This window comes from Syngnathoides biaculeatus, chromosome 18 (assembly GCF_019802595.1).
Source record: "Syngnathoides biaculeatus isolate LvHL_M chromosome 18, ASM1980259v1, whole genome shotgun sequence".
Lineage (NCBI taxonomy): Eukaryota > Metazoa > Chordata > Actinopteri > Syngnathiformes > Syngnathidae > Syngnathoides > Syngnathoides biaculeatus.
The window spans coordinates 2,457,321-2,485,179 of record NC_084657.1 but is presented as its reverse complement, the minus strand read 5'-3'; the positions used below and the strand labels follow the sequence as shown (position 1 = coordinate 2,485,179).

Genomic DNA, 27,859 nt, shown 5'->3' with positions numbered 1-27,859 from the left:
CCTCAGGGTGTTCAAATACTTATATTCTTCACTGTAAATGTCTGTGAATTAAATTTTCAATTTACATGCTACACCCAAATGTATTCAGTTATGTTTGATATGTTTGACTTTCTTACCCTTAAATCTTGGAAGAACAGGGAGGTTGGTGCTGTCATCCCAAACATAGATGAGTAAGATCCAAGGCAATAGTGTGAATAGAATGGCAACAATGTTTCGTCTTTTCGGCATCTCCTGGTCCAGATCTCAGTTATTCCCTGCTGGGTTTTTTACACAAAATGCAGCACATAAACACTAGAACCAAAGTATTGTGAAATATACTTTCCAATGACAACCGGATTAAAACAAAACAAACAAAAACAACTGTCCCTGTTCCGTGAGCAACCGTACATGCCCACGTCATACATACAGTGAAGAAAATGAGTATTTGAACACCCTGCTATATTGCAAGTTCTCCAACTTAGAAATCATGGAGGGTTCTGAAATTTTCATCGTAGGTGCATGTCCACTGTGAGAGAGATGAAAAGAAACATCCAGAAATCACAATGTATGATTTTTTTTCATGATTTATTTGTGTGGTACAGCTGCAAATAAGTATTTGAACACCTGAGAAAACAAATGTTAATATTTGGTACAGTAGGCCTTTGGTTTGCAATTACAGAGGTCAAACGTTTCCTGTAGTTGTTCACCAGGTTTGCACACACTGCAGGAGGGATATTGGCACACTCCTCCACACGGATCTTCTCTAGATCAGACAGGATTCTGGGCTGTCGCTGATAAACACGGAGTTTGAGCTCCCTCCAAAGATTTTCAATTGGGTTTATGTCTGAAGACCGCCGAGGCCACGCCAGAACCTTGATATGCTTCTTTCGGAGCCACTCCTTGATTTTCCAGGCTATGTGCTTGTCATGTTGAAATACCCTTTCATGACCCATCTTCAATGCTCTGACTGAGGGAAAGAGGTTGTTCCCCAACATCTCACAATACATGGCCGCGGTCATCCTCTCCTTAATACAGTGCAGTTGTCCTGTCCCATGTAAAGAAAAACACCCCCAAAGCATGATGCTACCACCCCATGCTTCACAGCAGGGATGGTATTCTTGGGATGGAACTCATCATTCGTCTTCCTCCAAACACGGTGAGTGGAATTATGACCAAAACGTTCCATTTTGGTCTCATCTGACCACAACACTTCCTCCCATGACTCCTCTGTATAATCCATATGGTCATTGGCAAACATAAGATGGACCTTGACATTTGCTGGTTTAAGCAGGGGAACCTTCCGTGCCATGCATGATTTCAAACCATGACGTCTTAGTGTATTACCAACAGTCACCTTGGAAAAGGTGGTCCCAGCTCTTTTCAGGTCATTGACCAAGTCCTGTCGTGCAGTCCTGGGCTGATTCCTCACCTTTCTAAGAATCACTGAGACCCCACGAGGTGATATCTTGCACGGGGCTCCACTCCGATCGAGATTGACAGTCACGATTAGCTTCTTCCATTTTCTTATGATTGCTCCAACAGTGGACCTTTTTTTTTTCACCATGCTGCTTGGCAATTTCTCCGTAGCCCTTTCCAGCCACGTGGAGTTGTATAATTTTGTCTCTGGTGTCTTTGGACAGCTCTTTGGTCTTGGGCATATTACAAGTTTGAGTCTTACTGATTGTATGGGGTGGACAGGTGTCATTATGCAGCTAACGACCTCACACATGTGCATCCGATTCAAGATAATACATGTAGTGGAGGTGGACCTAACAGGCCTTTGAGGGTCAGAATTGTAGCTGATGGACAGGTGTTCAAATACTTATTTGCACCTGTATCACACAAATAAATCATTAAAAAATCATACATTGTGATTTCTGGATTTTTCTTTTTAGATGATCTCTCTCACAGTGGACATGCACCTATGATGACAATTTCAGACCCCTCCATGATTTCTAAGTGGGAGAACTTGCAATATAGCAGGGTGTTCAAATACTTATTTTCTTCACTGTAATAACTCTACAGGTACAGTTTTTTTTTCAAGTGGATCGGGTACAGGAATGACATGATCCGAGGGAGGGAGATTCCCCTTTGTAGCAATACTGTTCAGGACAATAGAAGGTAGTATTATGTTTCACACTCCTTGGGAGTTCAAAACACAAGTTCTGCAAAACACCACTTCAGAACTCCATTTAATGTTATATTGTCGGTCTGTGGCTCGAGAGTGGACCACCACCCAGATGTAAAATGTCTGGAATAGTTGCAGTCTTTGTTCAAATATGGAGGCACAACAATAATTACTGCGAAACAGAAAACAATGATGTCAAGTGGTCTAAAAACTAAAACAAGGATACAAATATGACATGAGTGTAAATCGTGATAAAGACAGGAAACCAAAAACTATGATGATAGATGATCTTGACGAGAAAAAGACATCTGGGAAACTATACAAATGAAAAGTGGTGGATGGCGCTACAGTGGAAGGAAAGTACCAAAAGAGTGAAACAAAAACGGCAACAAGAGAGCAACAAAATGCAAAATTCAAAGCACTCCTTTTGAGATGAAATCCAATGAGAAAGATACAAGAGAACAAAAGTTATATCAATCAGCAAAATGACGTGCTGTAGAACACTAGAACATCTTCCTTCCACTGCAGGCAAAGCTGAATGCAAATGAAAGGATGATTGCGAGCAGATGCGGCTCATTGGCTCAACGCAATGACCCAGGTAAGACTGAAGGCAGAGCGAGAGTATTAAATTACTGGTAGCCAGAAACAGTCAACATGGCAGTACCCCTCCTTCAAAGGACACACCCTGGCAAACCACCTGGTTTGGATGGATGTTTACCGTGAAAGTGACAAAGGATAGACAAATACAGGATCCAGGATCGACGAACCAATCCAGACCCATGCTTCTTAAGATAACCCAATATGGATAATGACCGATCTAAATTAGTAAACATAACACTGAAGGCTACTAGGTATACATGGGAAAAAATGGCAGAGTAACCCACATGGGATCAATCAAATTGTATTTAGATGAAGATACATCCAGTGCCGTGTGAAAGTATTCGGCCCCCTTGAACTTTTCAACCTTTTGCCACATTTCAGGCTTCAAACATAAAGATATAATATTTTTTTTTTGTCAAGAATCAACAGCAAGTGGGACACAATTGTGAAGTGGAATGAAATTTATTGGATGTTTTATACTTTCTTGACAAATAAAAACCTGAAAAGTGGGGCGTAAAATATTATTCGGCCTCTTTACTTTCAGTGCAGCAAACTCACTCCAGAAGTTCAGTGAGGATCTCTGAATGAGCCATTGTTGACTGATGATGATAAATAGAATCGACCTGTGTGTAATCAAGTCTGCTCTGATTGTCTCAGGGTTCTGTTTAAAGTGCAGAGAGCATCATGAAGACCAAGGAACACATCAGACAGGTCCAAGATACTGTTGTGCAGAAGTTTAAAGCCGGATTTGGATACAAATTGATTTCCCAAGCTTTAAACATCTCAAAGGAGCAGTATGCAAGCAATCACATTGAAATGGAAGGAGTATCAGACCGCTGCAAATCTACCAAGACCAAGCCATCCCTCTTAACTTTCACCTCGAACAAGGAGAAGACTGATCAGTGATGCAGCCGAGAGGCCCATGATCACTCCGGATGAACGGCAGAGATCTACAGCTGAGGTGGCAGAGTCTGTCCATAGGACAACAATCAGTCGTACACTGCACAGATCTGGTCTTTGTGGAAGAGTGGCAAGAAGAAAGCCATTTCTCAAAGATATCCATAAAAAGTCTCGTTTAAAATTTGCCACAAGTCACCTGGGAGACACACCAAACATGTGGAAGGAGGTGTTCTGGTCAGATGAAGCCAAAATCAAAGTTTTTGGCCACAATGCAAAACGATACGTTTGGTGTAAAAGCAACACAGCCTATCACCCTGAACACACCATCCCCACTGTCAAACATGGTCGTGGCAGCCTCATGGTTTGAGTCTGCTTTTCTTCAGCAGGGACAGGGATGATGTTTAAAATTGATGGGAAGATGAATGGAGGCAAATACAAGACCATTCTGGAAGAAAACCTGTTGGAGTCTGCAAAAGACCCGAGACTTGGACGGAGATTTATCTTCCAACAAGACAATAATCCAAAACATAAAGCCAAATCTACAATGGATGGTTCACAAATAAACGTACCCAGGTGTTAGAATGGCCACGTCAAAGTCCAGACCTGAATCCAATCAAGAGGATCTGTGGGCAGAGCTGAAGGCTTCTGTTCACAAACGCTCTCCATTGAACCTCACAAAGCTCGAGCTGTTTTGCAAGGAAGAATGGGCAAGAATTTCAGTCTCTCCATGTGCTAAATTTATTGAGACATACCCAAAGCGATTTGCAGCTGTAATTGCTGGAAAAGGTGGTGATACAAAGTATTAATGCAAGGGGGCCGAATAATATTACCTGCCCCACTTTTCAGGTTTTTATTTTTCAAAAAAAGTATAGAATATCCAATAGATTTCATTGTACATCACGATTGTGTCCCACTTGTTGTTCATTGTTGCTAAAAAACAAAAGTTATCGTATATCTTTATGTTTGAAGCCTGAAATGTGGGAAAAGGTTGAAAAGTTCAAGAGGGCCAAATACTTACACTAATACGAACACCTAATTCTCTTTGTAGCCCACAAAAAATGAAATACATGTTCCATATAGCGGCACAGTCACGCAGCAGTAGAGTGTTGGACTCACATTTCTGAGCACCGGGGTTTGAGTCCCAGCCCTGCCTGTGTGGAGTTTGCATGTTCTCCCCGTGCCTGCGTGGGTTTTCTCCGGCCTCTCCAGTTTCCTCCCACATCCCAGAAACATGCAAGATTAATTGGACACTCTAAATTGCCCCTAGGTGTGATTGTGAGTGCGGCTGTTTGTCTCGATGTGCCCTCAGATTGGCTGGCAACCAGTTCAGGGTGTACCCCGCCTCCAGCCTGTTGACAGCTGGGACAGGCTCCAGCACTCTTGCGAACCTTGTGAGGATAAGCAGCCAAGAAAATGCATGGATGGATATTTCATGTGCTTGAATTTGATACTTGAAATTTCAAATGGACACACAAAAACACTACAACACAGTGTCAGCCTTCATCTGTGGAATGATCTCAACTTTGGCTTTGATTGGCTGCTGTTTGGTAATTTTTTCCAGTGCTAGCATGCCTCAACTACTTTGTACTTGTGGGAGGGATCACAAGCAGTGTGCAACATAATACTATGTTGTATTTTTTATTTTTTTTTTTTTTGTAGACTATTGCTACAAAGCTGTATGTCTCTCTTTGTTGAGAGTGACGATGAACCTGGGCCAAGTGAAAATCAAGACAGAGCACTGACTTTCTCTCAGAATAAGTTACTGGAAATTCAGAAAGAAATGTCATTTTCAGGTAGTTTTAACAATGATTTTTAGATTTCTGTAAATGTTACGTTTTCCAATTAGAGTTAGAAAAGAATACAATACTGTGAGTTTTTTACAGCTTCGAGAGGATGAGTCTACTTCTACTTTAACGGGCTTTAGTATGAAGTCGTAACTGTATGGTTTGAAAATCAGCTGAAAAACACCAATAAATAAATGGAGATCTACTGCATGATGAATATTATCTAGTTGAATAGCTCATGGTGGCACAACAAACCGTTGTTGGGAGAACTGAGACACCAGGAAAGCCATTCAACTGAAAAGTGGTTGACAGACCCACAATTGATGGAAGGTAGCAAAAAAGTAAAACAAAATCTATCTACACTAGAAAGAAAATGAAAGTACTAATCAACAAAAACACAAGCACATCTGGAAAACCTAAGGAGAAGAAAGAGAAACAATTTATAGAAGTACTGAATCAAAACCAAACCTGAAGTACTCCTGGAACTGACGAGATGAGATTTGATCGGAGTGTTACAAGAGAACAAGAGTTACGGGATGTCAAAAAAAAGCAAAATTCTTGGACACCTTCTTTTTACTGAAGCCAAATACCACCCAAGACTTTTAGCAGGCTTACTTATACATGAGCACACCTAGCACCCTTCAGTATGATATGCAGTCTGATTCAGGACATGATCTCAATTTTCAGATGCCTCAGGTGCACCATTGACCTCCTCGCAGGGTGAGACAGTTCGCTTTGTAACAATATTGTGTACAACAATGCAAGCATGGATTATGTTGCGCACTCCTTGTGGTTCCACTTGCAAGTAGGCATGAAAAAGCACTGCGTCTGAACTCCATTTAAACACTCAGTAGTCGTAATCCTTTTGTTTTAAAAATTGTTTCAAAGTTTTGTTTTTTTTTGTCATCCCGGTATAGTCTAATTTTCAATGGTGCCCCACTGTCAGTCGCCATGTTATTTTAAATATACTTTTTTCTTTTGTCTTTGATTTCCAGGATAACATGTCACCCAATTTCCATGCTTATCATACTAAAAACAAATACATTATCTGTAATACAATATGAACACCCTTATCCAGTGGTGGGAGGTGCACGTGGGACAGTAAGGCTGAGAAGTGTGACCCCCACTGTAGTTGGAACACAACCCCCCCCGGCCCCACTTCTTGAAAAGGGAGACCACAACCCCAGTTTCCCAATCCAAAGGCACTGTCCCTGATGTGAACGCAATCTTGCAGAGACGTCTTAACCAGGACAGCTCCGCAATATCCAGAACCTTAAAGAACTCTGGGCGAATCTCATCCACCCCTGGGGCCTTGCCTCTGATGAGATTTTTGGCCACCTCAGTGACCTCGATCCCAGAGATAAGAGAGCCCACCTTAGAGAACTCAGACTCTGCTTCCTCATGGGAAGGCATGTCATTGGAAATAAGGAGGTCTTCGAAGTACGCTCCTCGTCGCAACGTTCCACCGTCACACATTGGAGATCCCACCCTGAACTCAAACACAAATAAACCATTCTCCACAACTTTATCTTCTTCTGGGTTCAGTCAACTTTGATACTATTTTATTGTGACAACTGTTTCTGTTTTTATTTGGAAATAGCCCTTTAAAAATAATCAATGCTAAGAATTAACCAATCAACTGAACATTTTTTAATGTATCTTCCTTTTTTTTACTGGAGATCACATGCTCTGAACTGGGTTGGGTTGGTAATTGGAGACAGACTCAATGAAACGCAACTGAAGGGATAATACAAACACCGCCAAGCGAACACAGACGTACAGAACACAAAACTACAGAAAACACAGCATCTTCATATTTATTTTAATGCGGATAGCAATAGCTTTCAGTAGGGACTCTGCAAATTACTGCACCTCTTTATGTGTGTGAACAACTGCATGCAATCCTAAATTGACCAAGAGATTGCTGATGTCTCTAGGCATTGGGGCAGCCATAACCAAGTGATTAAGATCGCCCCCTACCACTGTAGCGATGTTAGTTCAAGTCATTGACTGGAAGGAGAACATGGGCCGCAAAAATGTCAGCTTTGTGGACACACAAAGCTGGAGAGGATGTGGCAATAGAGTATCCACCTAGAACATCAACAATAACAATCACATCCATGCCCAGAAGTTTCATGCCTTACCATCTTCTTTATTTGATTTTAAGTGAATAACCACATGACCACATGATGACTCAACATTGATCAATTGTGCACCAACATTTGCCAATCCCCTGCTTTACTCCTGGAACTCAACTTTGGTCAAATAGATAATTGCCTTCACTATTCCTTTTATCTGGGTTGATGTATAGCTGTTTAGGTAGCACATTTGTACATTGTAACAATAAAACATTGAAAAATAATTTTTTGACTCTGAACCTTTCTCCTATGTTCTACTTCCAGAATTCTTGGTTGGTTGATATTTTTGTATGACTACACACACTGATAAACTCATTAAGTGCAAAAGACGTTCGTAAGAGAGTAGGCATACAGAAAATAATGATGCTGTTCAAGGTAGCAGTTCTTCGTTTGCCGAGAGGAAACCATCAGATCCGCATGCTTTAAAAGTGCTTAATCTTCTGTACACAATTGGGAGTGAAAACTAGCTGATTTCTGTCAGAGCATCCGGTAGGTGCCAACTGTCAGGTTTACGCGGACTTTTGCTTAGTCAGGAGTCAGGGACATGGTCAGTGACGTGTCCGGTGATAGCATCCGGTGATAGTCAGGCTCATGCAACTCAGGCCAATGAAAGTACAATTTCTCAAGGAAGGAAGACAAGAGGAATTTCTTGCTCGCGAGGAGAATGTGGGATGTGACTCTTTCACCATCTCCAACCCGTTCTGCCCACACCTCCACGAATTCTCATTTTTATTCCTTAGTGCGGTTCGCATCACAGCAAAGCAAATGTGACAAACAAAGCAACTGTGACGAAAATAGCCAAAGCGAGTCTTTGCGACGTCTTCATCATCCTCTCGAGATCATCAGTCTTTATGTCTGCATTGCATAAACAAAAGTTAGGATTGCCAAAGCTGATGGGAAGAGAATTGGGTGGAGGGGCAACCATGGCTGGAGGACTTAATATTTTGAATTAAATCACATCAAAAATGTCACAGGACAAGGAAAGAAATTGCTGGGGGGGGGGGGGTTTGAGGTCGGGCTACAAAGAACCATATATATTTTGGAACTTGTTGATCAGAGGCAAAAATAGTAACAGTCGTTACAATAGTCAGACTATAAAAAAGTTTTTATGAATTTGGATCTCATTTGTTAAAGTATTCACGTTTGCATGGTGGAGTTGGTAGGAAAAGGTAATGGATCTAAGTGCGGGGAAACAATGAGGCAAGGGGAGTGTTCAGGAGTCTCAAAAAAGTATTCCCAAAAGCAAAACAAAAAAAGGGGGGAATGGAAAATCGAAGTAATTGCTAACATCACAGAAAATCATGAATTAACGTCACAAAGAAATACTAAAAAAACACGACCACCGAATCCATGGCAATACTATGGATACGTGTGATTGGGTGTTGTCCTTGCATAAAAATCATAATCTTTTTGAAAGACCTAACCACCCGTGCCCCTACCTGAGAAAGTGCTTTCTAAAATCTGACAGAATATTTGGGAGGTACTGAAAAAATTAAATTCAATAAATTTCATGAATAAAAGTCCAAATGATCCTCAGAATCACCAACATAACACTGAACAACTGTCATGCAGGTACAGTACTGTGAAAAAGTATTTGCCCCCGTCCTAATTTATTTATTTTTTGCTCATCTATCACACAAAAACATTGCACACAATCAAATTAATTGTAATATTGTTCAGAAACAACCCAAGGAAATACAAAATGCAGTTATCAAATAATTAATTTTGTTAAGGCACAAAAAAGTCCCTCTGTGAGAAAGTATCTTCAATTAGATAATGTACATGTTTTTAGGATATGGAAGGAAGCTATAAGTACTCAGAGAAAACCCACGCAAGCAAAGGAAGGAAGAACATGCAACACTCCATACAGGAAGGCCAGATTTTAACCTACGACCTCAGAACTGTCAGGCAAATATGCTAATCACTCGCAAACTGTGCCGGTCACTTGATTTTGACGATGCTAAATCGAATCAATATAATCTGTTACGCATGAATAAAAAGTACTATCTACCGAAGTCAGGGAGTGTCACTCTTTGACTCCGCTCGATTGTTTGTGAAGGTTGTAAGAAACGTTATGAGGAAGTGCTTGCAGCAGCAGAGGTCAAAGGTGAGCAGTTTCTGGCCCACTCACACAGGATGGAGCTCCATCATCCAGGCAGACGCTCAATTATGCAAAAGACAAAGAAGACAGATGCAAAAATCTTCTGTCTTCTCCAGGTGGAGAACCCGCATTAGATTTTGCTCTCTCGACTTTTTTCTTTTCCCCTTGATGAGTTACTGCATGTCTTACACATTGTTATTTTAGTCAATGAATTGGAACGGAGGGTGACTGGTTAAAATATCTGCCTCACAGTTCATGCAGTATTTCACATTTTTTAAAATTTCAATTCATTTATTTATTTACATACGTACTTAATTACTCACTTTTCTGTGATGGCTGTGCAGTGACTAGTTTCACCCATCCATCCATCTATCCACCTATTTTCATCCACACAGGCGGCTCCAGGTTGGAACCCGGAACCCCGGGACTGTGAGGCCAATGCTTTTCACCTGATCCACCACGCCGCCGACTTGTTTCATTTTTGAGTATTTGTCATTATCGATAGAATTTTGTGAAACCCTCAGTATTCCAGGAGCGTACATGCCTCTAAAACTCAAAGCACACTTTAGACCACACTTAGTGATGAACAGGATAAACATCCATCCATCCATCCATTTTCTTTGCCGCTTTTCCTCACGAGGGTCACGGGGAGTGCTGGAGCCTATCCCAGCTGTCAACGGGCAGGAGGCGGGTACACGCTGAGCTGGTTGCCAGCCAATCGCAGGGCACATGGAGACAAACAGCCGCACTCACAATCACACCTGGGGGCAATTTAGAGCGTCCAATTAATGTTGCACGTTTTTGGGATGTGGGAGGAAACCGGAGTGCCCTCCCGGAGAAAACCCACGCAAGCACGGGGAGAACATGCAAACTCCACACAGGCGGGTCCTCAGAACTGTGAGGCCAACGCTTTACCAGCTGATCCACCATGTCGCCCAGGATCTTCTTCTTCTTCTCATTCTTTCGGCTTGTCCCGTCAGGGGTCGCCACAGCGTGTCATCTTTTGCCATCTTAGCCTCTCTCCTGCATCTTCCTCTCTAACCCCAACTGTCCTCATGTCTTCCCTCACCACATCCATAAACCTTCTCTTTGGTCTTCCTCTCGCTCTTTTGCCTGGCAGCTCCATCCTCAGCATCCTTCTGCCAATATACTCACTCTCTCGCATCTGAACATGTCCGAACCATCGAAGTCTGCTCTCTCGAACCTTGTCTCCGAAACATCCAACTTTGGCTGTCCCTCTAATGACCTCATGTCTTGTCTTATCCTATCCAACCTGCTCACTCCGAGCGAGAACCTCAACGTCTTCATTTCTGCCACCTCCAGTTCTGCTTCCTGTTGTTTCTTCAGTGCCACCGTCTCTAATCCGGACATCATGGCCGGCCTCACCACTGTTTTAGAAACTTTGCCCTTCATCCTAGCAGAGACTCTTCAGTCACGTAACACGTGAGACACCTTCCACCAGTTGTTCCAACCTGCTTGGACCCGTTTCTTCACTTGCTTACCACACTCACCATTCCTCTGGATTGTTGACCCTAAATATTTGAAGTCGTCCACCCTTGCTATCTCTTCTCCCTGTAGCCTCACTCTTACCCCTCCACTTTTCTCATTCACGCACATATATTCTGTTTTACTTTGGCTAATCTTCATTCCTCTCCTTTCCAGTGCATGTCTCCATCTTTCCAATTGTTCCTCCACCTGCTCCCTACTTTAACTGCATATCACAATATCACCTGCGAACATTATGGTCCAAGGGGATTCCAGGCTAACCTCATCTGTCAGCCTATCCATTACCACTGCAAACAGGAAGGGGCTCAGAGCTGATCCCTGATGCAGTCCCACCTCCACCTTAAATTCCTCTGTCACACCCATGGCATATCTCACCGCTATTCTGCTGCCCTCGTACATGTCCTGTACTATTCTAACATATTTCTCATGCCACACCAGACTTGCATATGCAGTACCACAGTTCCTCTCTTTGTACTCTGTCATAGGCTTTCTCTAGGTCTCCAAAAACACACTGTAGCTCCTTCTGGCCTTCTCTGTACTTTTCCACGAGCATCCTCAAGGCAAGTAATGCATCTGTGGTACTTTATCTAGGCATGAAACCATACTGTTGCTCGCAGATACTTACTTCAGTCCTGAGTCTAGCCTCCACTACTCTTTCCCATAACTTCATTGTGTGGCTCATCAACTTTATTCCTCTATAGTTCCCACAGCTCTGAACATCCCCTTTGTTCTTAAAAATGGGAACTAGAGCACTTTTCCTCCATTCTTCAGGCATCTTTTCGCCCGCAAGTATTCTGTTGAATAAGTTGGTCAAAAACTCCACAGCCATCTCTCCAAATTGCTTCCATACCTCTGCCGGTATGTCATCAGGACCAACTGCCTTTCCATTTTTCATCCTTTGTAGTACCTTTCTGACTTCCCCCTTAGTAATCATTGGCACTTCCTGGTCCTTCACACTTGCCTCTTCAACTCTTCCTTCTTTCTCATTTTCTTCATTCATCAACTTCTCAAAGTATTCTTTCCATCTATTTAGCACACTACCGGCACCAGTCAACACATTTCTATCTCCATCCTTAATCACCCTAACCTTCTGCACATCCTTCCCATCTCTATCCCTCTGTCTGGCCAACCTGTAGAGATCCTTTTCTCCTTCTTTTGTGTCCAACCTGGTGTACATATCTTCATATGCCTCTTGTTTAGCCTTTGCCACCTCTACCTTTGCCCTACGTCGCATCTCGATGTACTCCTTTCGCCCCTTCTCAGTCCTCTCAGTATCCCACTTCTTCTTCGCTAATCTCTTTCCTTGTATGACTCCCTGTATTTTGGGGTTCCACCACCAAGTCTCCTTCTCCCCTTTCCTACCAGATGACACACCAAGTACTCTCCTGCCTGTCTCTCTGATCACATTGGCTGTCGTCGTCCAGTCTTCCGGGAGCTTCGGTTGTCCATCGAGAGCCTGTCTCACCTCTTTCCGAAGGCCGCACAACATTCTTCCTTTCTCAGCTTCCACCACATGGTTCTCTGCTCTACCTTTGTCTTCTTCATCTTCCTACCCACCACCAGAGTCATCCTACACACTACCATCCTATGCTGTCGAGCAACACTCTCCCCTACCGCTACTTTACAGTCAGTAACCTCCTTCAGATTACATCGTCTGCACAAAATGTAATCCACCTGCGTACTTCTACCTCCGCTCTTGTAGGTCACTATATGTTCCTCCCTCTTCTGGAAATAAGTGTTCACTACAGCCATCTCCATCCTTTTTGCAAAGTCCACCACCATCTGTCCCTCAAAGTTCCTTTCCTGGATGCCGTACTTACCCATCACTTCTTCATCGCCCCTGTTTCCTTTACCAATATGTCCATTACAATCTGCACCAATCACAACTCTCTCGCTGTCTGGGATGCTCAGAACTACTTCATCTAGTTCCTTCCAGAATTTCTCTTTCAACTCGAGGTCACATCCTACCTGTGGGGCATAGCCGCTAACCACATTATACATAACACCCTCAATTTCAAATTTTAGTCTCATCACTCGATCTGATACTCTTTTCACCTCCAAGACATTCTTAGCCAGCTCTTCCTTTAAAATAACCCCTCCAACATTTCTCTTCCCATCTACTCCGTGGTAAAATAATTTAAACCCTGCTCCTAAACGTCTAGCCTTACTACCTTTCCACCTGCTCTCTTGGATGCACAGAATATCAACCTTTCTCCTAATCATCATGTCAACCAACTCCTGAGCTTTTCCTGTCATAGTCCCAACATTCAAAGTCCCTACACTCAGTTGTAGGCTCTGTGCATTCCTCTTTTTCTTCTGACGCTGGATCCGGTTTCCTCCTCTTCTTTGTCTTCGACCCACAGTAGCTGAATTTCCACCGACGCCCTGCAGGTTATCAGTGCCGGGGGGCGGGCGTTGTTAACCCGGGCCACGACCGATCCGGTATGGGATTCTTTAGATGAACGCTCATATTTGTTTGGCACAGTTTTTACGCCGGATGCCCTTCCTGACGCAACCCTCTGCATTTATCCGGGCTTGGGACCGGCCTACAGATTGCACTGGTTTGTGCCCTCTTAGGGCTGCATTATGCCGCCCAGGATAAATAATAATAATAATAATAACGCTTTGCAGTTACAGCGCTTTTCCAGGCTTTGTAATTTCACACCCTGGTGTTGGCAATCTTCCACCATTGCCGTAGAAGTCTGCCACCATTTTATTTTGACCGACATGGATGTAATGTTGTTATATCACCGCTAGATGGCATTAGCAGTATCCCTAAATGTGCTGGGAGTGAAAAAAAAAAATAGTAACATCGAGTATAAACGGGTCTGAGGGGCAGAAATGTACTGTCCTCACTTGAGTATGTCAGGTTTTAGAAGGTTAATGTGATGATGCTGGTACATGTATTGCTTGGATGTATCATATACATGTATGTATATATGTAATGAGATAATGGTGAATGCCTTTTGGATTTTAAGAAATTCCGAAAAAAAAAAAAAAAAAGATTTCCAAGATACTTTGGTTTGGGTTTTTCTTGGGCGAAGACTTTTTTTAATGACTTAAAAACTACTCTACTCTCTTACCGTTTAAAAACGCGTGCGTGTGCGCGACCCCGTGATCCAATTCTCGGCTTGCACAAAATGGGCGGTACCGCTTCACCAATCCCTGTGAGCTCGACTTGCTGCGGTGAAGGATTTCGTTCTGTGGCGGACACTCGGGGCTTTGAGCCACGACGGCACGGACGCAACGAGGTAAGCAGCTTGTGTGAGTTGCGTCGAGGCCGGGAAACGGCAGAAAGCATCCCCGGTGCTTCGTGCTTCGTGGGGCGTTTGGTGAAACCGAGCCTCGAGTACGGTTCTCTGAAACGGGCCGCTCCTCGGGTTGGTCGCCACCCTCTAACACATTTTGGATTTACTTAGATGTTTTCAAATTATCATACTTATGGTTCGTGGCAGACTTTTAAAAAAAAAAAAAAGAATGCGAGCTCACTGTGGAGGATGCGCTTGCATGACCGTAGCCCTGAACCGGGCAACTCTAAGTGACCAGAACCGGCCACACCACACCACTCCAAATTTGAGCGCATTATTTAAAATAAATAAATAAAAATAACGTCTGATGTTTAGTCATACTAAGTTTGGCTTCACCGAACCAGATGACCCTGTCAGTTCAATGACCAAGTGTGACATTTATGTCAAGAGTGTGCTGCACTGTGACACGAATTCTGTCAGCAACCCGACTCGGTGCATGAAAACCAGTATTAGTACATAAGAGAGAGGTGTTTGGCTAAATTAGACTGGCCACTTTACACACAACACCCCCATGGAAACTCGAGACCAGTGTGATTTTCCATTCATCATTCCATTTTCTGAGTGAGGCGCTTATTCTCACAAGGGTCATTGGAGCGCTGGAGCCTATCCCAGCTATCTTTGGGGGTAAGGTGTGGTACACCCTGAACCGGTCGCCAGCCAGTTGCAGGGAACATTGGGACTGACAACGGCTGCACTCATAATCACACCTAGGGGCAATTTAGAGTCTCCAGTGAATGCACGTTTTTTTGTGTCAAAGACATTGATATGTTTGAAAATGTTCATTTTCAGGCTGGTGTAAAAATCCCACAGCGCCTCGTCCACACGCTGGAAGAAGCTGCCTCAAAGATTGAGAGTCTACAAGAACCATCTCACGAGGACTGCTAGGCCCCTGCCGACTGCAAACCAGTGATGGATGATGGACTATTTTAGATGATCACCGTCTCACTACTGCCTCTGACTGAGTGACTGGCTAGCTGAATGCTAACGGATCCTTATACGACAAACACTTTCTTTCACTTTCAAGTTTATTGTGATTCTGTTGAACCATGGGGGGAACAAGTTACGGCTACTACCGTGTGACCATCTTCTTCTCCATGTTCACTGGCTACATGCTGTACGTCTTCAATAGAAAGACGTTCTCCTTTGTCATGCCCTCAGTGATGGATGAAATTAAGCTGGACAAAGATGATTTGGGTAAGAATTTTACTATTTATCAAATATACACAGCACAAATGCACTAGGTAGTGACGAATATGGGTTGCCTTAAAGTTGCTGACTTGGCGGTTTTCAAACTGCGGTTAACGTGACCACTGCATTATTGGAGATGAGATGAGCTTATTGGAGCGTGTGTTGTTCATTTTTGTTTTTTCTTTATTCCCAATAATGTTTGCAAGGTAAGCCTATGCGTATTTATTTCTAAAACTGTGTGTTAGTTTATAGTAGTGCTGTTGAAGACTGTGTGGTGACTAAAATTGGGATTCGATTGGGTGTGGAAAAGACTTGAATAAGAATGAATCTTATAATATCAGGCTTCTTTTATTTTGACGAGACACAACTTCTGCCATTCCCCTTTACCTCATAAAAGACAAAATATTTCACAATATTTAGGCTTCGTTTATGACCAACGGCATTTTGACTTATTGATTTCTGCAGTTGTGTACAGTTCTACAGTACGGTAGTTCCTGAATTTGATGATCCGTGACAATAGCAAATAGCCGTAGACCTCCACCGAAGGAGGGGTCTGACAGCCATGCCTGAGGAGCTGCACAGATCTTCATGGGAGAACCGCAACCGCAGCAGAATGAATGGGACAAAGTTGCTCACCAGTGAGATGACGCAAGGCAATCACGTGACTACACGGGTTGCCTTGCCGAGCCAATCAAAATAAATTATTTTGGGGTAAAAAAATAAAACCAGCCACGCGAGTGTGTTTACGTGACAGACTCCAAAAGACAACACATGCAGCTTCTTCATGAAGTCATTTAGGGGAACAAAGCAAATGTATTGTTGTTTTTTTTTTTGGGCACTTAGAATTTAATTGGTGGCAGGTGTGTGTCGACTCCCATATATTATTCTATCCATCCATCCATTTTCTAAGCCACTTATCCTCACAAGCGGCACGGGAGTGCTGGAACCTATCCCAGAGGCAGGGAACACCCCGAACTGGTTTCCAGCCAATCGCAGGGCACATGGAGACAGACAACAGTCGCACTCACAATCGCACCTTGGGGCAATTTAGAATGTCCAATGAATGCTGCGTGTTTTGGGGATGTGGGAGGAAACCGGAATCCCCGGAGAAAACCTATGCAGGCGGGGGGAGAAAATGCAAACTCTTCATAGGCAGGGCCGGGATTCAACCCTGGTCCTCAGAACTGTGAGGCCAAAGCTTTCCAGCTGCCCCCATGTATTATTGTTTAACTTTATTTATTTATTTTTTTTTAATGATCATGCTCTTAAAAAAAAAACGGACTCAAGTTATTCTTCAAATTTTTTTTTCATTGAATACTTGCAGTAACTACTTGGATGACTAATGTGTACTTTTCCTTGTTGCGTTATTCTACAGTAACAGCAATCTTAGTTGAGCACAGTACAAAATTTGGCTAAGAAGACGAATAGCAAATGAGGATAACGAGGGCGAGTCTGAGTGCGAGGTCATATCCTTCTGAGAATATGTGTGAGATTCAACATCTATGTCTTTCACCCTCAGAGATTTCAGTGACAATGATTATTAACCCTCCTTGTGCCTGCAGGTCTGATCACCAGCAGCCAGACCGTGTCCTACGCTATCAGTAAATTCATCAGCGGCGTGTTGTCAGACCAGATTAGCGCCCGCTGGCTTTTCTCCATTGGCCTCTTTGTGGTGGGAGGCATCAACGTGGTTTTCTCGTGGTCCTCCACGGTCTCCATGTTCTCACTGCTGTGGTTCATTAACGGGCTGGGGCAAGGTTGTGGATGGCCACCGTGTGGAAAGGTGCTCCGCAAGGTAATTCCAAATGCTCTGCGTGATGAGGAAGTGTGATTGCGTTGCCCATTTACACATCAGCACCGTATGATTACTGCAAATCTTCAAGTCAGCTACCCGAGCGTGAGAAACAACCGCTGACAGACATGTTTCTAATTGGTAGTGTAAAAGTTCACTGTTTGGAATCCTGCTCCTGCTGCCAGACACTATTGAGATATGCAAGCTGAGCCTGTGATAAAGCCAGTCGGTGGTGTGGTAGTAGAAAAAAAATGTGACCATCAATTTGAAACCTTTCACGCTCACCCACCAATCAGTAACTTTCAGTTAGAATAAGTATCACGAATGTAGGCTAAAGAAAAATGTCACGTAAATTGATGTGGCTATTTAGAAGCACTATGACGGTAAGAGGCATTTGTCCTGTTTAAAAGGTGGGGAATAAATAGGCTTTGGCACGTCTTCACGACGTTGAAGGGGATCAGATTACAAGCGATTCTATTAGTAGAACATCCTCAGTACATCGTGCCTTAAGAAACAACAACAGTCAAGTGTTTTATAGCTGATTTTATTTTATTTTTTAAATCCACAAACTTTGCTACAGTGCTGCAGCTGCACTTTTGTCAAATTAGTGTCTTCTCACAGTGAATCTTCACTATGTTCTGATCTTATCCGCTCGACATGTTTCAGATTTGCTTCTCTTACTAAGCATTGAACAAATATTTAAGTACATCAACATTTTTTTTTTTCTTCCACCTGAAGAGCCATCAGAATCTAGGATTTGCCAATTTACAACTTTGTTCGAGTTCATATTTTTTCCATGTGTTTTGGATGTAAATTCCTCTTTTTCTTTTTGTTGCCAAATTCAAATCAAATATGCCCAAAATCTATTCCTTCAGTGGTTTGAACCGTCCCAGTTTGGAACATGGTGGTCTGTGCTGTCCTGCAGCATGAACCTGGCAGGGAGTCTGGGCCCAATCCTGGTTACAGTGCTCCTTCACTACTACGACTGGAGGACCATCCTAGCTATGTCGGGTGTCTTCTGCGCTGCCTTTTCACTAGTGACTCTGGTCTTTGTGAGGAATGAGCCAAAGGACGTGGGCCTGCCTGCTATTGAGTCGGCACCCAAGAAGGGGGCAATGAGATGTGAGTAAAAAAAAGAATAAAATGACGGATGCTTGGTACAAGGACGGATGGATGCATGATGGATAGTTACACTATGTCCACACATATTAGGACAGTAGCAATATGATTTTTGCCTTAACACAGAGCACTGTGTTTCAAATAAAGCAATTGTAAAGTAAGGTTGGACTTTCAACAACTGAACAACAAATACAAACGCAACACTTTCATGATCTGGACTACACTATCAAAAACTTTTTCTAAGCACACAAAAGGCCATTTCCCTCAAATATTATTCACAAACCTGCCTTAGTGAGCATTGGTCCTTTGTATTTATGATATTAAGTATCTTATGTACATGTCTGTTTGTCTGAATACTTTAGTGCTTGTGGAAATGTAATCACTATGTAATCCCAGTATATTTATTTGGAAACTTCTTAAATTCTGCACTTCAATCAAATCCTGATAGCTTTCTTTACAACCATTGTTGTGGTTTAAAAAAAAACCCCAAAAACTAATGGTAGAGATAGTTAAGTGACACCATGGAAACTGATCACAGTGAGTACCACATCATGTAAGTATGCTTGTGTAAAAACTATCGCCAAACCTGGAGCCATACCGTCCATGATGCACGCAGTTGTTGGTCAGGAATATTAGTAGTAGTTGATTCTTCATAGAGTTGCACATTATGTTAGAAAACATTTCCTCCGTTTTCCCTTCTTTAAGGTGTGCATTTGTGGTGCTGCATTGTTGAGTTTAGGTAAGTCAAGAATGTGTGGACGTGTGCTCTTGTTCTGCATCAGGCAGCAGTGAGAGCACCTTGAGGGAGTTCCTTCTCTCCCCATTCCTTTGGGTGCTGTCTCTGAGCTACTTGGTGGTGTTTGGGGTCAAAACAGCAGCGACTGACTGGGGCCAGCTTTTCCTCATGCAGGAGAAGGGCCAGACTGCCCTTATGGGTATGCATTTTTATGACTTCTTATTTAAAATTATTCTGAAGAGTGTTTTTTTTTTTTATTTTTTTTAATTGGACAATGGAGGGGCAGCACAGTGAGGCAACTGATTAGAGCATTGGCCCCACAGTTCTGAGGACAAGGGTTTGAATCCCAGCCCCGCCTGTGTGGAGTTTGCATGTTCTTCCCTGTGCCTGTGTGGGTTTTCTCCTGGCACTCTGGTTTCTTCCTACATCCCTAAAATATGCACTAATTGGACACGCCAAATTGCCCCGAGGTGTGACTGTGAATGGTTGTTTGTTTATATGTGCCCTACGATTGGCTGCCAACCAGTTCAGGGTGTTCCCTGCCTCCTGCCTGATGACAGCTGGGTTGGCTCCAGCACTCCTGCGACCCTTGTGAGGATAAGCGGCAAAGAAAATGGATGGATGGATGTTTCATCATGTTAACTTGAGCTGTGCTACTTACAGGTAGTACTTACATGAGTGCCTTGGAGGTGGGCGGCTTTGTGGGCAGCCTTGCAGCTGGTTTAATCTCTGACAGAGCCGTTGCTCGAGTAAGTATTACATGCATCACACCAAGAAACTGGTTTTATTGGACATGCTTGTCATAAACACCTTCTGTGGCTTTCCATAGTCAGGCTTGGGTACACATGGCAACCCTCGCCATGGCCTGCTCATTGCCATGATGGCCGCTATGTACGTGACCATGTACCTCTTCAGGGTCACGCTCAAACCTGAAATCCCAAAGGTAAAAATACAAAGACTTGTTTCACACTTCATTCTGTGTATCCGCACTCTAATAAGAGGACTGTAAGGTGGGTTATCATTCTGCACAATGGACACGGGAGTTTTTTCTGTTCTCGATAAGTTTTTCATTGCTGTGGTAACACCTGGTGCATGGCCCACAACGCCCCAAGATGCTGGCCGAACAGGGTTTGCTCCATAGATGCACGCCATTGGGACAGCAGTAAAGTTAACTGTTAGTTACATTTGCCACCCTGTAAGCCAATAAGGTAGCGAGCTAAAAATGTAACTCCACCACAACGAAATTGTTAAAAGTTGTGTGTGCGGGTTCTTGACATGCCACACATCAAGATTCAGGCAGCAGTTGATTTAAACTAAATTTATGTATTAATTGACACATAAAGGTCTAAGTCCAGCAGCTGTAGGGCCCACCTTATTTTGCATGCATCCATCCATCCATTTTCTTGGCCACTTATCCTCACGAGTGTGAGTGCTGGAACCTATCCCAGGTGTCAACGGGCAGGAGGGCGGGGTAAACCCTGAACTGGTTGCCAGCCAATCTGAGGGCGCATCGAGACAAACAGCCGCACTCACAATCACGCATGGGGGCAATTTAGAGTGTCCGCTTAATGTTGCATGTTTTTGGGATGTGGGAGGAAACTGGAGTGCCCGGAGAAAAACCCACGCAGGCACGGGGAGAACATGCAAACGCCACACAGGCGGGTCCGAGACTGAACCAGGGACCTCGGAACTGTGAGGCCAATGCTGATCTCCCATGCCGCCCTTCTCAAACATCTTAAAAAAAAAAAAAAAAAAAAAAAAGTTAAACATATTAAGTATTAACTCGGAGGCAGCAGAGTGGTGCAACGAGTTATACCGTTGGTCTCACGGTTCTGTGGTCCGGGATTCAAATCCCGGGCCCGCCTGTGTGGAGTTTGCATGTTCTCCCCGTGCCAGTGTGGGTTTTTTTTTTCTGGGCATTCCGGTGTCCTCCTACATCCCCAAAAACATGTATGAATGAAGGACTCTAAATTGCCCTCAAGTGTGATTGTGAGTGCGACTATTATCTGCCTCCATATTGCCCTGCGATTGGCTGGCAACCAGTTTAGAGTGTACTCCACCTCTTGCCCGATGATAGCTGGGACTGGCGCAAGCACCGCCGCGACCCTGGTGAGGATAAGCAGCTCCGAAAATGAATGAATGAAAAAGATAGCAAAGATACTTGTTAACAAGTTGTGTACAAAACTACTAGTAAAATGCTACATGGCAACGCTGCGGTAATTTTCACTTCTTCGTTTCATTTTGGGTTGTCCTGTCGCCACAGCCTGTCATCTTAGATGAACACATGTTTGGCACAGTTTTATGCCGGATGCTCTTCCTGACGCAACCCCTCTGCACCTAGCCGGGGAGAGAAGCTTACGGCACCTGTGATTCCCAGGCGGTCTCCCATCCAAGTGCTAACCAGGGCCAAACCCGCTTAGCTTCCGAGATCCGACGAGATCGGGCGTTCTCAGGGTAGCGTGGCCGTAAGCGCTGCTGTAAATTTCACTCCGAAAAATATTTCTCTGCTTGCACGTGGCCGAAAGGCATATACCCCAGCATGATTGTTTGGCTTTGCACACAACACTGTAAAATGCCATTCATGTAAAACTCGAGGGCAACACTATCATTAAACTTCCACATTAAAGTGTATGGAACGACTAATTTCGAACGCAAATTATCTTATCTAGACGAAAATATATGTTCAACTGTTCCATAAATATATCCCGTTTGAGGTTTTTACCGTCACATATTCTGGGATGGGCTGTTTTGGAACGACGATACACTGAGAGTCTTTTGTATTCACGCAGAAGAAAAACCCATTTGTTTCAAGAATTCCTCAGTGATTGTAAGCTATAACCAATGCGTAAAAATAATTTTATTATTATTTTTATTTTATTTTATCATTGTTAAAAGTGTGCCAAACAAATATGAGCGTTCATCTGAGAACACACGCTGTGGCGACCCCCTAAGTGGACGAACTGAAAGAAAGCAGCATTATATGATTATATTGTTACTTATTTCTGAAAAAATACCAACTTGGACTATGTTATCGCCTTCTGTGTGTTTTGGTGCAATAATAAGCATTTTACATGCAAAGTAGTCATTGCGGTTGTTGCGTACCAAATCACTAAATACACGGTATTTGCATAATTTCAAAACAAGACGGAAAAATGTATACATACATTCAGAATATCGAAGCCTTTACTATTTATCAGTTTATGACTAACTAAACCAAAGAAGAACTTCAGAAACGCTGACCAGTCGATATTTATAGCACAAGGCATATCCTCTATGATGGGTCTGACTGCTGTGTCAGTATCTTCATTGCCAGCTACTTCGTCTGAATTCGAACGTGTGCGCTGTCTAACTGGCTCAAATTTATAACCTTTAACGGCTTTGTAAAGTTCGTATTCTTCACCGTCTTCGTGGGACCCTTCAGAATAATGTTCATCGCTCAAATTTTCGGAAAATTCATCGACGTTCTTACGGTGTATTCCTACGGGATCCATGTCATTGTCGCAAAGTCCTATGTCACGGCCCGGGTCAGCTTTCTCTGCCACGTTTCCGTCCTTTTCCGGTGGATACAGCAATGTGCGATAATTTGTTGCAGATAATCGAAAAATAAAAATGTTTCCCCCGTAACGGATTTAAGATTTGTATTCAGTATAAAAACTGTATAATATTAGCAAAAAGGTGCATTGTTGTCCTTCCATTCCCTTCCAGATGGGGGCCGCAAATGGCCCGCGAGCTGACAGTTTGAGACCCACTGCTCCAGAGCAACACAGGCACCTAATTTCTTCATAAAGGAAATGTCGTGAAACTGTGATTGTAAACAAAGGCTTTTCGTCAAAGTATTAAATAAACCAATTGACCAGTGGGCATGTTTAATATATTTTTTTCCTTGTGTCGTTCCACATTATTACACATAACTTAAATGCTGATCTTGTTTGTTCTACTTTCTTTCTGTGTATGGAGTACATGGGATGTCCCCAATATCTGGTGAAATTTTCAAGTCACTGGGACCTGTGGAAATACATTTACTGAGAAAAATTGTGATGCGGTTAAATATTCATTTCAGCCATCGTGTGTTCCTTTCAGTCTAGTGTCTGTGTTTATATAACCAAAACGTGATTCAGACTGTTCGAGTCAACCGCGTTGACTAGCCTGTTCTACTTCAGCCTATTTTACCTACTAAAACATGGGACTGTACAAACATGTTATGTTTGGTTATTCAAGATTAAAGTTTACTCACTCACTTCAGGAGGCTCCTCTTTGGGTCCAAGTCATCCATCCTGTCTCTGTGCTTCTCGGCGTCCCAGAAAAAGAGGTGACAATTTTACTGAGCCATTTCTTGACAGAAAAAGAGAAAACGAACTCGGTTGCTGTTGTCATTTTCAGATCTGGATTCTCTTTCTTGGTGCCATGTTTGGATTTTCCTCTTACGGGCCAATAGCCTTGTTTGGTGTCATCACGAGTGAAAGCGCTCCTTCCAATTTTTGCGGAACCTCGCACGCTATTGTAGCGCTAATGGCTAACGGTACATCGACCAATTCAACGTTTTGTCTGTTTACCATGACACAGTCATATGAGTGATATCTTTTCTTTTTATTTCAGTGGGGGCTTTTGTGGCTGGACTTCCCTTCAGCACTATTGCCAAACAACACAGCTGGGACATGGCATTCTGGGTTGCTGAGGTCTCATTGGCTGTCACCACAGTTTTGTTCTTCTTCATACGGAATATGCGCACCAAGATGGGAAGAAGAGAAAAAATGGACTGATCTGCGCTCTTCTCAATAGTGGCTCTGGTGTTAACGGTCTTGCATAAATAATCCTGATGAAAATTATTACCAAACAAGCGCAGTGTCCAAAAGATACTAATTTAGTCGTTGATACTCAGGGACGCATCGGGTCAGGGTCACCTGACCCTACAACACTACCACCGTCAGCCACATGTCCTCTTGTTCAATGCCATTGACCAGTGGCATCACAAATATTCCTCTGGATGAATGGACAACAATGTCCGAATACATACAGAAAGTCTTCCCGGAAAAAAATGTACTTTTATTATATATTTATCAAAGCAGTAATTTAAAATGCCATATGATAGCTATATGCTTTATAGAATCTTCTTCTTCTTTCGGCTTGTCCCGTTAGGGGTCGCCACAGCGTGTCATCTTTTGCCATCTTAGCCTCTCTCCTGCATCTTCCTCTCTAACCCCAACTGTCCTCATGTCTTCCCTCACCACATCCATAAACCTTCTCTTTGGTCTTCCTCTCTCTCGCTCTTTTGCCTGGGAGCTCCATCCTCAGCATCCTTCTACCAATATACTCACTCTCTCGCCTCTGAACATGTCCGAACCATCGAAGTCTGCTCTCTCGAACCTTGTCTCCGAAACATCCAACTTTGGCTGTCCCTCTAATGACCTCATGTCTTGTCTTATCCTATCCAACCTGCTCACTCCGAGCGAGAACCTCAACATCTTCATTTCTGCCACCTCCAGTTCAGCTTCCTGTTGTTTCTTCAGTGCCACCGTCTCTAATCCGTACATCATGGCCGGCCTCACCACTGTTTTGTAAACTTTGCCCTTCATCCTAGCAGACACTCTTCTGTCACATAACACACCAGACACCTTTCGCCAGCTGTTCCACCCCGCTTGGACCCGTTTCTTCACTTCCTGACCACACTCACCATTGCTCTGGATTGTTGACCCTAAATATTTGAAGTCATCCACCTTCGCTATCTCTTCTCCATGGAGCTTCACTCTTCCTCCTCATTCACGCACATATATTCTGTTTTACTTTGGCTAATCTTCATTCCTCTCCTTTCCAGCGCATGCCTCCATCTTTCTAATTGTTCCTCCGCCTGCTCCCTGCTTTCACTGCAGATCACAATATCCTATGCTGAATAGAATGGGAATAAGTTATTGGTGAAGGCCTTGACATTTGTAATGAATTTACAGTACTGAATGTTTTCTAATGGATCTCTTTGTTTTACCTAGAATCTACACTGCCTATCAACATGTTGGCATGTATTTGGTAGCGTCAAACATTTTTCATTCAATAGAGATTAGGTGTTGTAGAACAAAAAAAAAAAAAATGTATGTACACTTTTTACAGATTATACGGAGCAATATTTTGATCCATTTAAAAAAAAAACTCAATTCTTTCCATACTATTTCATTTTGTCTTTTTTAACCTGTGTTTCAGGGGCACCTCAAATTCAAGATACAATTTTCTTGGCTTAAGCCACCTGTCAGTTGTGGTGCTCGTCATCAACTATCTCCCACTTCGAGCACTCAGTGTGTTTTGTCAGCTAATAATGAGAGTCTAAGTGCCAATAGGGAATAGCTTTAACGCACTTTCATGTAAGCTTACATTTGATGCCTAATAAATGTAAATCATGAATGGTTTGAAACAGACTTTAGTTCAACTCTTCTTGTACAATGAACATAATGTAATAATAAAAAGACCCTGGGGACAACCCATGATACGCTGGAGAGAGTGTCTCTCGGCTGGCCTGGGAACATCTCGGGATCCCTCCGGGAGAGCTGGATGAAGTGGCTGGGGGAAGGGAAGCCTGGGCATCCCTGCTAAAGCTACTGCCCCTGCAACCCGAAGCAGTAGAAGATGGATGGATGGTGTGTATTTCAGTGCTAACTCACCCTGGCACTTCACGTACCAACCAGGAGCATTTGCATTTTTGAAAACATGAAATATATAATACAAAATCAAGGTACGTTTCAACTTGAATTTAGATGCTGTAACAAAACATTTTAGATACTGTAACGAAACATTTTAACAGACTGAACACAAAACTTTGCGTGTGGGTAGCTGTCCTTGGTGCTGGAATTTATAGCTACAACTGAGAATGAAATGTCATATAACAGACCAAAGCAAATTGGCACATAATACTGAAGTCGAAGGAAAATGACACATGGAGGGTCTATGTACATGCAGGTTGCAAACATTCATTCAATTTCTGAGCCACACATCCTCACAAGGGTTGGTGGTGGTGCTGGCGCTTATCCCAGCTGGCAACAGGCAGGAGGCAGGGTACATCCTGAACCGGTTGCCAGCCAATCGCAGGGCACACAGAGAAAGACAAGAGTTGCACTCACAATCACGCCTGTGGCCAATTTAGTGTTTTTGGGAGATGTGGGAGGAAACCCACACAGGCACAGAGAGAACTTGGAAAATTTTGCACAGGCAGGGCCGGGATTGCAACTGTGAGTACAACATTCTAAGCAGTCTATCCACCGTGCTGCCAGGTTACAAACAGTGCTCAATAAAATAATTTGCACAGAAGTATTATAAAATGCGATCATGGGGCTCAGGTGGTTGGCACATTTTAGGGCAGGGGTCTTAAACTCAATTTATATTGGCTGTGCTGGATGCAGAGTGTGGCTAAGGCTGGCCCACAGCCTCTGTGCACATGCGCGCAGTTTTGAATTAGAAATTAAAAACAAAATCAAACAGATTTTTTTTTTGCATATTTTAACACAAAATAAGACAAAGAACGTTGGCACGGTAAAGTGTTGGCCTCACAGTTCTGTGATGGTCAGTGTTCCATGAGGCTTGTGGAACACTAATCATCAGGGAATGGGAGCAGGATGGGCACACAGCTGCAAACCGAGCAAGAAATACCTGTCCACCTAAAATGACAATGTTGTCACATTGCTACAAACAATTTGGAACTTTCCAAGATTGTAACTCTGAAGAGATCCATAGGTCTGATAGAATTTGTCCACAGGGCAACTACTAGTCATCCACTCCGCAGAAGTGGCCTCTACGTGTCCAGGACACACCCAATTTGTGGGAAATGAGGTCTGGTTAGATGAGACCAAAATGAAGTTTTTAGGGTCGATGCAGTCTCAAGATGTACAAAACTGGAAGGTGTACCCAAAACTAACTGCAGCTGGAAATGCAGCAAAGGTGTTCCAAAAAGTACGGTCTTAGTGCAGCTAAAATATTTGTACGTTTTTTTTTTTAACGTAAAAAATAAAATAAGTACAGTACATTTTAAAATATTACTTTCCTTCCACTTAATCCTACGTGCCATTCTCTTGGTCTTTCACATGAACTCCCAATACATTCACAACCAGTTTGACAACTCAAGTTGACTTAAAACACAATAATACACACACACACACACCATCGGTCAACATTTTTGCCACTGTTTATTGTACACAAAATGAAACAAAAACATAGGTTCTCAAATGTGAATACAGTACTTCCTGATTTTCTTTGTACTCCATGAAAGCAGACGTTTGTTTGAAGCAAAACAAGAGATTTATGGACATCTTGTTCAATCACTAAAGTTAATATTTGACCGCCTGGGAAAGTGATTAACATCTTCTGACATCATAAACACACATCTAGAAGTTTTTGTTTTGGTTCTTGAAGGCTGCTTTGCTGAACATTCAATTTCTGCCACAACCAGCATCCTGTCCGTGAATGAGCTTGTGTTTTTTTTGCACTTTTCATGCTGCTCAGAGGGCGTTGTAATCTGGCAAAACATAGGGGGAAAACACCCTCCACGCTTATAATACATAAGCCACTTTCATTATAACTCCTTGCTTGCCTTGTTTTATGCATTTG

At 43.0% G+C, this 27,859-nt stretch overlaps 1 protein-coding gene and 1 pseudogene across 2 annotated transcripts; one reads left to right on the top strand and one right to left on the bottom strand.

Moving 5' to 3' along the window:
* Nucleotides 1–14,214: 14,214 nt before the first annotated feature.
* Nucleotides 14,215–24,445, top strand: slc37a4b (solute carrier family 37 member 4b). 2 transcript variants are annotated; one of them, XM_061804295.1, is made up of 10 exons: nt 14,215–14,387; nt 15,234–15,638; nt 17,195–17,427; nt 18,300–18,546; nt 19,326–19,478; nt 19,943–20,028; nt 20,109–20,222; nt 23,523–23,588; nt 23,660–23,798; nt 23,876–24,445. In XM_061804295.1, exons 2-10 carry the CDS (start codon nt 15,491–15,493, stop codon nt 24,037–24,039), a joined length of 1,350 nt encoding a protein of 449 aa, XP_061660279.1. In that variant the 5' UTR covers nt 14,215–14,387; nt 15,234–15,490; the 3' UTR covers nt 24,040–24,445. The 2 variants fall into 2 exon arrangements, with proteins under 2 accessions (XP_061660279.1, XP_061660280.1); XM_061804296.1 differs by lacking the exon at nt 19,326–19,478 and having other exon boundaries at nt 14,225–14,387; nt 23,876–24,443.
* Nucleotides 21,632–21,750, bottom strand: LOC133492350 (5S ribosomal RNA; annotated as a pseudogene).
* Nucleotides 24,446–27,859: the final 3,414 nt, after the last annotated feature.

What these genes read in the sequence shown, in the direction of transcription:
- slc37a4b (XM_061804295.1), top strand. Translation starts at nt 15,491, where the DNA reads ATGGGGGGAACAAGTTACGGCTACTACCGTGTGACCATCTTCTTCTCC. An exon ending in GTGGAAAGGTGCTCCGCAAG is followed by an intron (nt 17,428 to 18,299) that starts GTAATTCCAAAT and finishes CTATTCCTTCAG; the next exon opens with TGGTTTGAACCGTCCCAGTT. An exon ending in CTGACAGAGCCGTTGCTCGA is followed by an intron (nt 20,029 to 20,108) that starts GTAAGTATTACA and finishes GGCTTTCCATAG; the next exon opens with TCAGGCTTGGGTACACATGG.